A 13,639-nucleotide genomic window follows, 5' to 3' on the forward strand; every position below is an offset into this window, starting at 1 on the left:
AATAACATTGCTGAGGTACTAACTTATTATTCTGAAAATTTATAAACAAAGGTAAACACTCAAGCATCTGTTATGTATTAGCTTTATTTTTTAGTTCCCTTATTACCATCAGGAAAATAAAGAAGAGTAAAAATTGGAAAAACCACCTCTTGGTAACCTCTAATATAATAGATTCAGGTAATAATCCTTAATGGATAAAATGGTGAAAGGCTGATGGACAGCTTTATGATAGTGGATTAGAATCAGAGCTCCCGAACTCACTGATCAGTCTTAGAATTAAGAGTGAACAATCTGAAATCCTGTTCTTTTGAAAGCAACATCACAGAAATACACCACCACCCATGTAGTCTCACACCCTATGAATATAATTTTGGACACAGCACCCTTGCTCATACCGTTCTCCTGCCTGCTATTTGCTCTCTTCTCCATCGATCTAAATCCCACCTATCTTTGAAGAGGTAGAATAGAACTCACCTCCTTCATGAGACTCTCCCTGATCTTTCCTTGAGAAAACTACGCATTTCTCCAGAGCAAGGATCATGCATTACATAAAAATGCCTAGAAGCTTTCTTAATACCATCAAGGTGTTCAATGAAAACATGTTGATTTAACCGAATATTTAATATAAAACTCTTAGAGAGATTACTGAATTTTAGGGATTGGGGAACCAAAGAAGCAAAAAGTTAGAGACTTTGAATTAACAGTAAATTGGAAATCAGTACTGGAATTTCAAACACAGTTCTACACTTGCTATCACCTTGGGCCACTCATTTAACAGCTCTAAAATGTAAGATGAAAAAGCTAGGCTCCCCATTTTTTAATGTATAGATATCGCACTTGCCTATGGAAGAGATTTCCCATGGGCTTTCGTGGACTCTAACTAGGAAATATTTTTACTAAATGTTGCTCGCCCACAGAAGCTGAACTTTATGTAAAACACACAAAGCAAAACAGTGTCCTTGATCCACCAGTTTTTGAAATAAAACCGAGTCAATGAGAATAAACTGCATGATGATTTTGAAGACCGTATAACGTGGGACTGCCTTCTCTTTTACAGATATTACATTCAACAGGACACCCTAAGGTGGCTGCATCCCTAGGAGAGGTATCATCTTTCCCCCGGAGTCTGCCATCCCGTAACTTGGAGCTCATGGTCTAAGATGTACTGTATGAAGGTAGAAATTTCGCTATGGAAGATTACGACCTTGTTGAGAAACCGCTAAGGTTTCCCGGAACATCGCAGAGACGCTCTAGGACAGAATGTACAACAAGAATTGAATACAGAATGAGATTAGGTATTAAGAGGATAAATTCTACTTTGCCTTAAGAAAAGAGTGTTGCTCTCTGAGCAGGCCTTGTGTATTTAGGAAGGTCATGACCCACAGTCTGCCGTTCAGGTTGGAAGTGGTGGTAATCTCAACCAAACAATGAAGCCTGCACAGTTTGCCCTCACATTCACTCCCTGGGGATGCCCAGGCTGGAAGAGAAGAGAGTTGTGTAAGAATTAGCTGCACCCACCACTGGTATTTAATGAACTCAGGAGAACACCCAGAGAGAACATCATTAGCACATGAATGGGAAGGAACCATTCCTGCTGTGGAACTTGGATTTCTTCAGGAAAGGGAGGCTGGTTGCATGAGAGAGCCCAACTGCAGTAAAGTGGTGGGCTAATGGGATGAACTAGGGAAACTAAGCATGGGGCTGTGGGGAGGAGTGAGCAGAGATTTTCGGAACCATCAACAAAGAGTCAGGGCAAGAAAAGCAAGAAGCAGCAGTTCCTTTTTCTCTGCACTGGGCCAGCAGCACCAGGGTCCCAGAAGTTACCTGAGGTTTCTTCACCTTAATGATCCAGGTGGGCGGGACAATAACAGCAGCGTGAGCCCCCAGGGAGCAGGGTTCCTCAATGTGATGCAGCATGAAGCAGGTCACCTTATTGTGAAACTGAGGAGAAAAATAGGCCAATAAACAATCCCGGGTGAAGGGCACCGCTAAAGCAAGAAGGAATACGAACACCCGTGCAGGCACTCACCCAGCCTCGCGGACCCTGAAGACACATGCTCCTTATCACCACCCAAACAGCCCCAGATGGAGGGACCAGATTGGGAGCTCATGCCACTTTACAAACTGATAAAGAAATCAATCTTGTAGGTCAAGGCCAGCTAAAACTTTATAAGCTTCTAATAGGATATTTATATACCGAGGTCTCGAGGGTTCTATTAATTCTAACCTGGGATATAATTTTGTTGCACTTAACTTGCACCTGTCACAGACTTGTGGGATAACGCGGGGGAGGCAACGAAGGCAAGCAGAAAGGTTCTCCCACCTGCCTCTCTTTTTTCTAATCATAGGTGTAAATCTACCTTGGGTAGTCCTTCTAGTTTTGGAAACCCAGGAAAGAAGCAAGAGGTCTTTTCTAGAGAGTTCTTAATCCAAGAGAAAACAAAGAGATTGCCTCTTCTGGGTTTGTCTGGGGTTGCTAAAAAATGCAATGACCCTAACTACACTTGGTAAGTCTAAAAGGCTTCCTGTTTTTGAAAGGAAGTAAATATAGACTGATGATCATAACAATACTGCAGGATTAGTGGTTTAACTCTGTACCAATGGACTGAGTGACCATCATCTTTTGTGTGTAAAGTGATAATGATGTGCAGTAACGATTTTTTGCCTAATAAACAAAATCCACATTATACAATAGTTGTGGGCCTTAAAGTTTTAATCAGTGATTTTTAAGAACTTTAACATCCGTTTCTACTGTATTATACTTAATGGAACCATATTTTGTCATCTTAACGGGAACAATTTTAAGAATGAAAGGGAGCACTGCTAATAATTATGTTGGAACAACAAACATAAATTAGAACTGTCTCAGGAAACCTGGCAAATATGGCCACCCCAATTATGTCACAGAGGGGATTTGTTTTCATTTCTACCTATCCTTACATGATCCTGTAGCAAATTACCAATTAAGTATGAATGCAAAATAAGTTAGTAATTTCCCCTACAACCAGTTATTTGTCATCTGCAAACAGGGATATACTAGAAAATATTATTTGAATACTTTCTTCAAAAATTGATTTTCTTTTAGCAATTCAAATAAATCCCTAAATGTACGTCCACTGCTTTTCTAAAATGGCCAAGATCTCTGAGATGACCTATTTCAACTCTCAACTTATACTTGAGTAATAGCCAATGTAGACAGACTAAGAGCTTTGTCCAGAAGTGCCTAACTTTTACAAGGGGGAGTCAGAGACTAACCCCCCCCAAAACAGCTCTTGAACCCAGTTTTTGGGGGGGGGGGTTTGGTTTTTTTTCTTGCTGCAGAAAGTACCTATAGACAGCACTTGTTGGACATCAGATATCCTAGAAGGGATTACCTGTAGGGTTAAAATCTATCACCAAGGTAATTTGTCTTAAGATGTTTTGCATCTTTACTTCTTGCAAAATCACCTACAATCAGATTCAACTGGACTATAAATTAATGACAAGAGAACATACGTACCACGTAAAGTGGGACTGAGTTCCCAAATTAGTGGACCCTGGATAAACCATCTACCCACAGGCTGGTAGCTACAGGGGTGGAGTAGACACTGTCTATAGGAGCTCAAACTACCAGTGATGCTCTCCCACACATGGGGCCTCAACAGGTCAGGGAAACCGGCAGCACAGATATTCTCAGGGACGCCTGGAACCTGAATGAGCTTCTTTGTCTCCAGGTGGACATACTGTCGTGATAGTACAGTTTCATTCAAGGACTAGGATGACCTTACCTTTGTCAGCATGTTCTTGAACATAAGCACAAAGATTATTTGTGTAAAAATTAACTGAAAGGAAATGAAAATGCCTAGAAAATGTTGATGATAGGGATACAGTGAGCACTGAGATTTCCAGACCAATGCATCCCTACCTAGTAACAGTAGGCTCTCCTGATACTTGGGGACCTAGGGAAGTTATGCTAGAGAGATTAGGTCAAACTTTATAAAATTCTCAAAACTCAAAAGTTTTTGACCCACGAAGATGTCAATTTTATGTGTTTCAACTAAATGCATCTGTTCTTGCCCTGTGGGCTTTTTTGGCTAGTCAAATGTGGTGTGTGTAGAGGGCTGAAGTCTTCATATAAACCCTTAACTTACCTGGAACACTGCAGCCCTTTCTTTTCAGGTTGTCTGTGCAATGAGTGGACTCTATGTCCCAATTATACAGTCATTCAACAAAGTAGATGAAATGAGAGATTAGAGCAGGGGTCCACAAACTTTTTCTATAAAAGGCCCACATAGTAAATAGATGAGCTTTAAGGGGGCCGTACTGTCCATGTTGCAACTACTCAACTCTGCTGTTGTGACATGAAAGAAGCCATAGACAATATATAAATGTATGGGCATGGCTGTGTTCCAATAAAATGTTATTTATAAGAATAGGCAGCAGTCAGACTTGGTCTATGGGCCATAGTCTGCCAACCCATGAGTTAAGATGGTCTGGTTAAAAAAGGAAGAGTTTCATAAGAAAACAAGAAAATGAACCATCTGGTTGAAACAGAGTTGTTAAAAATGGACAAAGTATAGATAAAAGAGGAAAACAGGGAAACTACCATTGGATCCTAATGAATATATATGCTCAAATGTAAAGAAGAGCTACATTTCAATGAGCATACACATAGCTGTAACAAAAGCCAAGCCTAAAGAAGGGTATGAGACTACTCCTTAACCCAACACTACCCCATAAGAAAGTCGCCCACATCAAAAACAGAAGAACCAACATGGCCGGATTCTGGTGTTAGAGGGATTATCTAATGTTGCAACTTCCAACCATAGAGGAGTAATCAACAATCTAGTGTAGTGGAAGAAATACAGTCTAGGGGTGAGAAGTCCTTGCTTCTAGACCCAGGGTTAGAACCAGGGGAGGTTTTCCCAGTCTCTGATCCTAGGCTTCAGTGTATATAAAGGAAAGGGTTAATTGATCTCTATCATTTCTCCCAGGTCATATAAGCTATAGTTCTATAGTTTTAATCTTTCTTCCTTCAAGGATCCTATGTGAGAGAAATAATAAATTAGAATAACCTTCCACTTACAGACAGCAACTCAAGTAACGATGTAAGTCTACTGAGATAAAACATAAGCCCGTTTTGTTTCATTTTGTCCCCAAACTTACCGCCTGCTTGCACCAGGAACAGCTGATAGCCACAATCTCTTTACTGTGGAAGGAGAATTTTTGCTGGAAGCCCTGGGATATTAGGACAAGAGATAGAGAATTTAAAACCACTTCAATCACAGCACGCATTTGCCCTCTGAAGTCCAATGAAGTAAAGCCAAAAGTGGCCCTATCACTCAAGGTGTCTCAAGGGACTGCAAAGGCTACATTCAGCACTTATGTCCTCCACCCTCTGCCATCCAAGAACTTCGCCCTCCTGAATCAGCTGGAGTGTGAGAGGAGACCCCAGTATTTTCTGTGCCACTGACTCCTCAAAGTCAGCCACAAAAGGAGTTGTTTCTTTTCCCCCAAATAAATGTGGTTCAGACAGGTTTTTATTATAAGCAAAAGAAAAGCCACTATTGGGTCATGTGGTTCTTTGTAATGATGGGCATCCCTCTCAGAGGGGCTGCCCAACCTCAACATCTGAGAGCCCACAAAGAGAGAAATTAAGTATCAGAGTTAGGACCTGGAAGTCAAGGTCTGGGAAGCGTCCAAGGGTGTCGTCGGAAATTCACACACTTTCACCATCCCCTTGGGACTCAAAACAAGCAGCTTTCAATTTTTATTCTTCACTAGCAAGAAGCAATGAGATTAATGGAATAGCAAACACAATCCTCTTAAATGAACAAACAGAATTACTTTTCCATCAAGAACGGAAGAGATGCTTTTTGGTGGCTGCTTGTCCCTTAAATAATTACCAGAGAGAAGCAGGCAGTAATGCTCAAAGAATTTTGTTTAGCCTTCCCAAAGCTCATCCATTTCTATCTGTCTGTGACATCTAAACCCAAATAAACTAATGCAAGACAATGACAAAAAAAGACTGAAAAGGGGATTTTGTAAAGTGATCAAAAGAAATCAGAAAGATGCAACAGGCGGGGAAGCTATTGAGGTGCTGGCTGAAAAGTCTTGCTTTAATGTGTACAGATCATTTTAAGAAAAAAATCAATTTACACATTATTCTAAGAATTCCCGATGGCACTTTTTTGCAGTCCCCAGAATTCCTACCAATCTGCAGCATTGTACCATGGAGTACTTTCTCCAATTTGAGCCTCTCCCTTCTCTTGGGTTCCTAAAACACATTCATGTTCTCCATCCGCTTCTCTCGTCTTCTGCTCATGACAGAAGACCAAGACCGCTTTCAGCCCTCTGGGCTCTGTGATTCCTCCTCCTTGAATCCTTTTCCTTTGTCCCAAACTCAAATCTCACTTCCAGAAACATGACTTAACATCAAACTCTCCCGGATTTTGAAACATTTCTCCATCAATACCCCTTTCTCAGCAACCGAAGTGCTTACAATCATTCCAAGTCCAGAGCAGTTAACGCAGTAGCAGACTGCTCTCCTTACAAGGCCTGCTTACAAGGTTGGCCCTTGGCTGGCATCTAGAAACTTGCATTTCAAGAGGGTTCCCCAATTCCCTCAAACAGTTAAGAGCAGCTCATTTGCACCTAAAATGTTGGTACAAACAATGTGGTTTATGCTGCACACCTGCTTTCCTTTTGCGAGTCTGGGATTTGGGTGTGTGCCATGCAGAAGGTGCTTACGTAACCAGCCCCCAGTAAAAACTCTGGGCACTGAGCCTCTAATGAGACTGGTAGACACGTGCTGTCACAACTCGTATCAGAGGAATTAAGCACATCCTCTGTGGCTCTGTTAGAAGAGGACTTTCTGAAGCTTGCACCTGGTTTCCTCCAGACTTTGCGCCATGTGCCTGTCTCTTTGCTGATTTTGCTTTGTAGCCTTTCACCGTAATAAATCACAGCTGTAATACTTACTGAGCCCCAGGAGTAATCCTAGCAAATCTTCAAAATAGGTGGTCTTGGAGACCCTAATACGCTCACCTCTCCCCAGACAATGGCTCCTTCTGTCAACGATACTATCATTTTCCACAGAAAGGACGCAGTGTGTAAAACGCACATGGGCTGAATTACCAGGATAGGTGGGGTGTTTGCTGCTGTGTGCCAGCAACAACCCACACATCCCAGCCCTGAGAGTGAGAACTGCCTGACAGAAACGGCTCACAGAGAGGACACAAAGTCAGGGGGCCAAAGGGTTAGGTAGGCAGGTCCTTTCAATTCAATGTGATATAATTCGATTCAATATGAGTCAATGTGGTATAGGATGGCACTAAGTACAAAGGAATGAATTCCCATGGGAGGTGTTTGCCAAGTTCGCCATCATCTCTCGGGCCACTCTTGATGGACTGGGCAGAAGAGAGATGAATAAAACTTCTCCTAGAGCCATAGCAACAATTTGTGACTGTGTGAGGAAGAAAGCTGTAGCCAAGAGCAAGGATACTGAAGCGGGTGCAGTGTCTGCACAGGGACCCCCCGAGGCCAGCGCTGGTGGCGCGACCAGGTCCTCCCAGCCTGCTCCTCCCAGCCAGCAGCCAGCAGGCTCCACTGACGGGTCTCTTCACATCGGGACATCCGCTCCATTTGCCGACTTTTTCTCCCTGGATAGTCTGTTTCCCTTGTGTTCTTCATTCCATCCTGGGCACAGCTACCAGGGAAAATGCTCCTTCTTACATATCGGTGTCTATCTCAAAAGACCCAAATAGCTACTTTCCTCAAGATGACAGAATCAACTATTCATACCGGCATTTAGAGCCATCAACTTTTGTGCATCAGTCCTCACCCCTCACTTTTATAAATGCTTATGTTTAGTGGGATGGATTTCATTATATTTCCAACATGCTTTATCCATTTCCATGTTTTTGCCCATTTTTTTTCTCTGTTATCCCGAAAGGATCATCTAGAATGCCTACCACTATTTCACATACAGCATCTGACTTTTACTTTCACTGTGAAAATCCAAGTCTTCTACGATCACCTCAATTCACCGTGATGCTCCTGCTAGATTACAAGCTTGCTTACCTGGTCTTCACCTTAGCATTAATGAACAGCTGCCCTAAGTTACTGGTTAGTTTTTGTGCACATGAATTATCTCTCCAATGGAATTATGAGCTCTTGGAAAGAAGTCCTTGTAATATTTCTTTTTTTTTTTTTTTAAGTAGGCTCCATGCCTAGTGTGGAGCCCAATGCATCGCTTGAACTCACAACCCTGAGATCAAGACCTGAGCTGATATCAAGAGTCGGATGCTTAACCAACTGAGCCACCCAGGCACCCTATAGTATTTCTTAATGGATCTCTACAATTCAGCATAGTTTTTTGAAAATCACAGTCATAGTATATTTTCTAATTGAACAAGAAAGTCACTGCTACCACATCGTGATCCAGTTATAAATTTTATGCTCTCCAGACCTTAAAAACCCATTCCAAACCAGCTGAAAATATGTCCCTTACTGCACCTTCCTCTAACCCCTATAGACAGGGCAAGCATAGTAGGATTCTAATTTGCATTTTTTAAGTCTGTGACCTTGACATGCTGCATGGCTGACGATCAGTATGGTAGAATTGGTGACGTCACAGCAGTAGCCACAACTAGAAGTCTGAATGCTGCTGGGTCAGGCGTACTGGTGAACAGAGTCTTAAATGCTATCACACAGCCACTATTCTATCAATTCATACAGCAGGGGATTGAAGATCAAACAGAAGCTGATGGAGAGATGACACAGCTGGGAATAGTTCTTGGCTCTTCTAATTATTGGCCTGGTGAACGGAGGCAAATCATTTAACCCTTTCAATTTCTCCCTTCACCTGAAAATGAGAATAAAAATACAAACTTCTCCTATGCCATAAAATAGTTTTAAGTATAAAATGAAGCAATATACTGGAGAGATCTTTATAACTCCGTAACTATAAATGAAGGAATACTTTCATTGCTAGGATCTATCAACAGGAACCTGTCCCACCACCTTGCCAACGAAGTCTAGGACTAGCGATAGTCTATCTGACGGTGCAGAGTGTGTGTAATGAGCCTCTACTGAATACTGGCCTTCTGGCTTCAGGGAGAAACAGACATAGTCCACCGTCGTCCCGATGGCCAGACTGATAGCAGAAACAAACAACAAGGCCATCCACAACTAGGGCTCTGGGCACTGTGCTCATACAGAATTGTGGTGTCCCCTGGAAACGAGGTCTGTGCTTTGTTTTGGATGCTAGACTGGCAGAGTCACAGCAGCCATGGCTTCAGGGTTATTGTCTAACATAGAGACATAAATAGAACCACATCAAAGCCTTCATGAACTCAGTTCCCCCAGACCACCTGCAATGGGGAGATTTTGGCCGGGATCTCAGCACAGCAAAAAGAGCCAGATTCCCAATTACTCATTTTTAAATGCTGGCCCAAATCTAATATTATGGTACTGACAGATGCCCTTACTGAATTTCAGCTGACTATGATTTTTAAGGACTATTTTGTTCATCACTATCAAAGAGTAAAATAGGAATGTGAGGTCAGATGCTTTGGATCTGACTTCAGAATTATAAATGCCATGAACCCTGAGAGATAAGGTCATTTTTTTTTTTGGTTGAGTTTTTTAATGAAATTGAGTCCTTGGAATAAAATTTAAACAACATTTATTCTGAGTAGCTAAAGCTTTGCTGTATCTTTTTCTTCTGCAATCTAGGGCATACGCCAAATGGCCCTCAGTTCTATAGCCTTGGCTTAAACCAGAAAAAAAAAAAAAAGGGCTTTACTTCAACAAATGATTTTACTGTTTATGTATTTAACTGAGGTTTGGAGAAGGGAATCTCCTGACCACGCCTGATTCTCTGTTTGACTTCATTTTATCCAACAGAATTGTTGATACTGCTTTTGCCTCCAAAACTTTAAACAACAAAAACAAAATAAACCTCCGCATACCCACTCCCATGTCCAAGATTCACAAAGTATTGCAAAAGGCAAACCCAAGGGAATTATAAGACTAAGTCAATATTTATCTCCAGAGAACTTGAAGCATTTTTTCTCAAGTACTTCCTATAATTTTTGAAAAATATATATACTTTTACACATTTTATATTTAATATCTATAATGTTCATCAGATGCAAGTTCATTACTTCTAGAAAAATAAAAATGAAATTTTAAAACTGTTATACCACTCTTGTAAGCTTATCCAATGGAACACAAATACCGCAGCGATTTAATACAATGAAAAAGGAATGTTTCCAATCAGAGCGGAACCTCATTAACGATCTCAAACTGGTTGTGCTGTCTCCGTGCAAATGCTTTCAACCAGCTCAGGCTCACGAACCACCGTGACACTTGAGCACCACCAGCTGAAGCTGATGAATAACTAAGACCTTTGACCCCAGAGTAGACCCACACCAACCTAATTGAAAACATCTTTTTAGCCAATAAAAAATGGTGTTTGTTTGACCTTTGGGTGACCCAGGCACAAACCCACACCGATCTAATCTAACCAATCGAAAACCTTTTCCCGACTAAGAAAAAATGACACTTGTTTTGAGCAACTACCTGTAGACTCACGGACTAGTTCTGCCCTATCTGGGTACAACCTTTACTCTTTAATTAACAAAACCACCATAAACCACCAACAACATGCGAGTTGTTGACTTTTTCCCCTCAACAAACTATTCAGTCCAGTCTTCCAGTCTTGCCTGATAATGTGAATCAGTAGATATTAAGCTATTTTTATAATATGCCTTTTTCCTTGGTCTTCTCACAGTGAAAATATAGTAGCATTGATATATGCACCCTTATGGCTACTGCAGCTTTATAATAGCGAAGATACGGAAGCAACCTAAGTGTCCACTGATGGATGAAGACGTACACACACACACACACACACACACACACCCCTACTCAGTCAGAAAAAGGAACTCAACCGTAAAAAAATATGGAATATTACTCAGCCATAAAAAAAAAGTTGCCACTGAGATAACATGGATGGACCTAGAGGGTATTATGCCAAGTGAAATAAGTCAGAGAATGACAAATACCCATATCATTTCACTTTCTGGGGAATCTAAAAAACAAAACAAATGAACAAACAAAAAACAGGAACAGACCCATAAATACAGAGAACTGGTGGTTGCCAAAGGACAGGGGTGTGGGTGGATGGGCAAAATAGGTAAAGGGGAGTGGGAGGCACAGGCTTCCAGTTAGGGAATAAGCCACAGGAATAGAAGGTAGAGCATAGGGAACATAGTCAATGATTTGTCATAGTGTTGTATGGTAACAGATGAAAGCTATACTTGTGGTCATAGCAGAGCATGTAGACTTGTCAAACCACTATGTCGTATGCCTGAAATTAATATAACATTTTGTCAACTGTACTTCAATAAGAAAACAAAAAAAATACAGAAAAAAAATGGCAACATTAATATTCTATTTTATGCAACATTAGAGTTTATTTACTCATGGAAAATCTACTTTACCTGAACTTCATAAATTTCCTATACTGATTTTACTAAAATAGTCTTAAGCTAAAATTTGTATGAATACTCACGATTTTCAAAATGTAAGTCTATGTGGTCACCTAAAATGAATTATAATGAATGTCTTTATAAACGGAATTGTAGGAAGCAATGTTTTTATAACTTTTGACAGTGTTGCAAATTATGACTCTACACTGACTTTATTAGAATTATCTTCGAAAAATCTTAAATTCTTGCCTCTTGGGTTTAATTATAATACACTTTACAGCATTAATTAAAGGCTCTGAAAATTTATCAATGCCTTTATTGTCCATAATATGCTCTTGCTCCAGGATAATTGCTGACTTACACACACAGATTGACACTTTATTATTTTTCAATAAAACATTCTGCATCCTTCCATTCTAATGTTGCCAGTAATTACGATGCATTAATCAGACCTAGTCAGTCTTATTATCCTCATTGCTTTTGCTTTTTCCATTAATTTATCTGAAGGCCCCACTATAAACTACAGATCATAAATTGAGGGAGCAAAATTTGGGGGCACAGTCATCTTAGTAAAGTTAACACTGCTACCATGAACTTGTCAGACTGTATGGAGACTCTAAGACGTGATTTCCAGAACTTAGTCATTTCAGAGACAGATGACTTCATGGAAGCAGACAGCTTACAACCCAGGACCTTGCAATTAAGGAATAATTAGGATTAAACTTATAACAATGGCTACTGATTTACATTTTTAATGTACATGTTAACTGTTTTTGACTGTGATATTTATACTTCATATTTTTATGACTATCCAGATTCTAGGACTAAAATGTTTTATACAGATACCTAGTGTTATACTCAATACGGCCCAAACTGCATATAAAACATTAACTATTGGGTTTGTATCTTTGTCCTGGAATACCAGGGAAGTTCCTTCTATGAAAGTATTTTCCTAATGATACAACCAGCTACAATTATGATAATGATCATCCATGAAAATTAACTTCATCTGATTGTCCCATGATTGATACTTACTGATAAAATTATAACACTGATATTCACCAAGAAGGTTATTCTGTTTAAAAGCAACTTTTCCCAAAGACAGGATTGATGTTCCTACAGTTACCAAACACAAATCACTACAGCTTTTCAGAGAAGCCATTTAATCCATAATCTTGCTGACAGTATGACATTCCAGAAGATAATTGGCCGGTACTTTTACACTTAACTAATTGAGGAAAATGCTCTTTTGCTGGCAGAACTAACTACGCTTTCTTTTTGTGCAAAGTTAGGCTATTTTGCTCTAACAGTCCCCAGACAGCTGAGAAGGAGACTTACAAAATTTGCCAAAATTGCTCAGATTGCGCCCCTCCTGGTTTCATGATTTATGTCAAAGGAATATCACCATATAATGCGTGACTTTAGAGAAAGGTTTCTGCTGTCTAGAAATAGTTTTGACTTCATTTTAAGGGTTTAATAGTCAGCTGATGGAGTTTTCAGGTCTATCTAACAGAGCCACTATTTCTATGAGATTCTGATTGTCTCTTCCTCTATCACAGCAATTCTGGCATTTCTACTCAACTGAATGAGGACTGGTTTTTTTTGTTGTTGTTCAAGTTTTCAAACACCATCTAATGTTACATTACTCTTCTTGGTAGTATTTCAAATGGCCTAACAACCTTTCATATCAATGTGCGCAGCCAGGGTGGTATATAGGCACTAAGAAAGAACAGACTGCATCCCAAAAGACCCGGCTGCAGGACGTAACCCGTATGCACCAGCTCAGATGGGAAAGGATATATGGGACCGCATCCTGAAGGTTCAGAATGAAAGGGGGCAGGACTTCAAGTTGGATAAAGGAGTCTCTCAGTGTGGGAGCACTCCTCTATAATAGTGCATTTAGCACATTATCAGGAACCCCAGAAGATGATGCTACCACTCCATGGCACTCTGGAAACTTGAATAAAGAAGGTTAATGTTAAGCAGAGTAGAAATTGTAGAATTGCTGTGATAGAAGAAGTGATCAAAATCTCGCAGAAATAGGCATGATAGAGTTGCTGTATTAGGTACAGCTGGAAAATCCATTAGTTGACTCTGTTCTGCAAGAGGATGCAAAGAATATTCCCCTTACAAAAGCAGTGAAAACCTGGTAAGAAGGACAC

The 13,639-nt window shown here is 40.4% G+C and overlaps 1 protein-coding gene across 1 annotated transcript in view; it reads right to left on the reverse strand.

Moving 5' to 3' along the window:
* Positions 1-13,639, reverse strand: part of DGKI (diacylglycerol kinase iota) — a 415,071-nt gene that overhangs the window by 206,128 nt on the left and 195,304 nt on the right. The window contains exons 7-8 of the mRNA XM_026511631.4: positions 5,146-5,217; positions 1,825-1,941 (exon numbers count right to left, since the gene is read on the reverse strand). Coding sequence (XP_026367416.3) covers positions 1,825-1,941; positions 5,146-5,217 — 189 coding nt within the window. The remainder of the gene's footprint in view (positions 1-1,824; positions 1,942-5,145; positions 5,218-13,639) is intronic.

Source organism: Ursus arctos, unplaced genomic scaffold, assembly GCF_023065955.2.
Source record: "Ursus arctos isolate Adak ecotype North America unplaced genomic scaffold, UrsArc2.0 scaffold_3, whole genome shotgun sequence".
NCBI lineage: Eukaryota > Metazoa > Chordata > Mammalia > Carnivora > Ursidae > Ursus > Ursus arctos.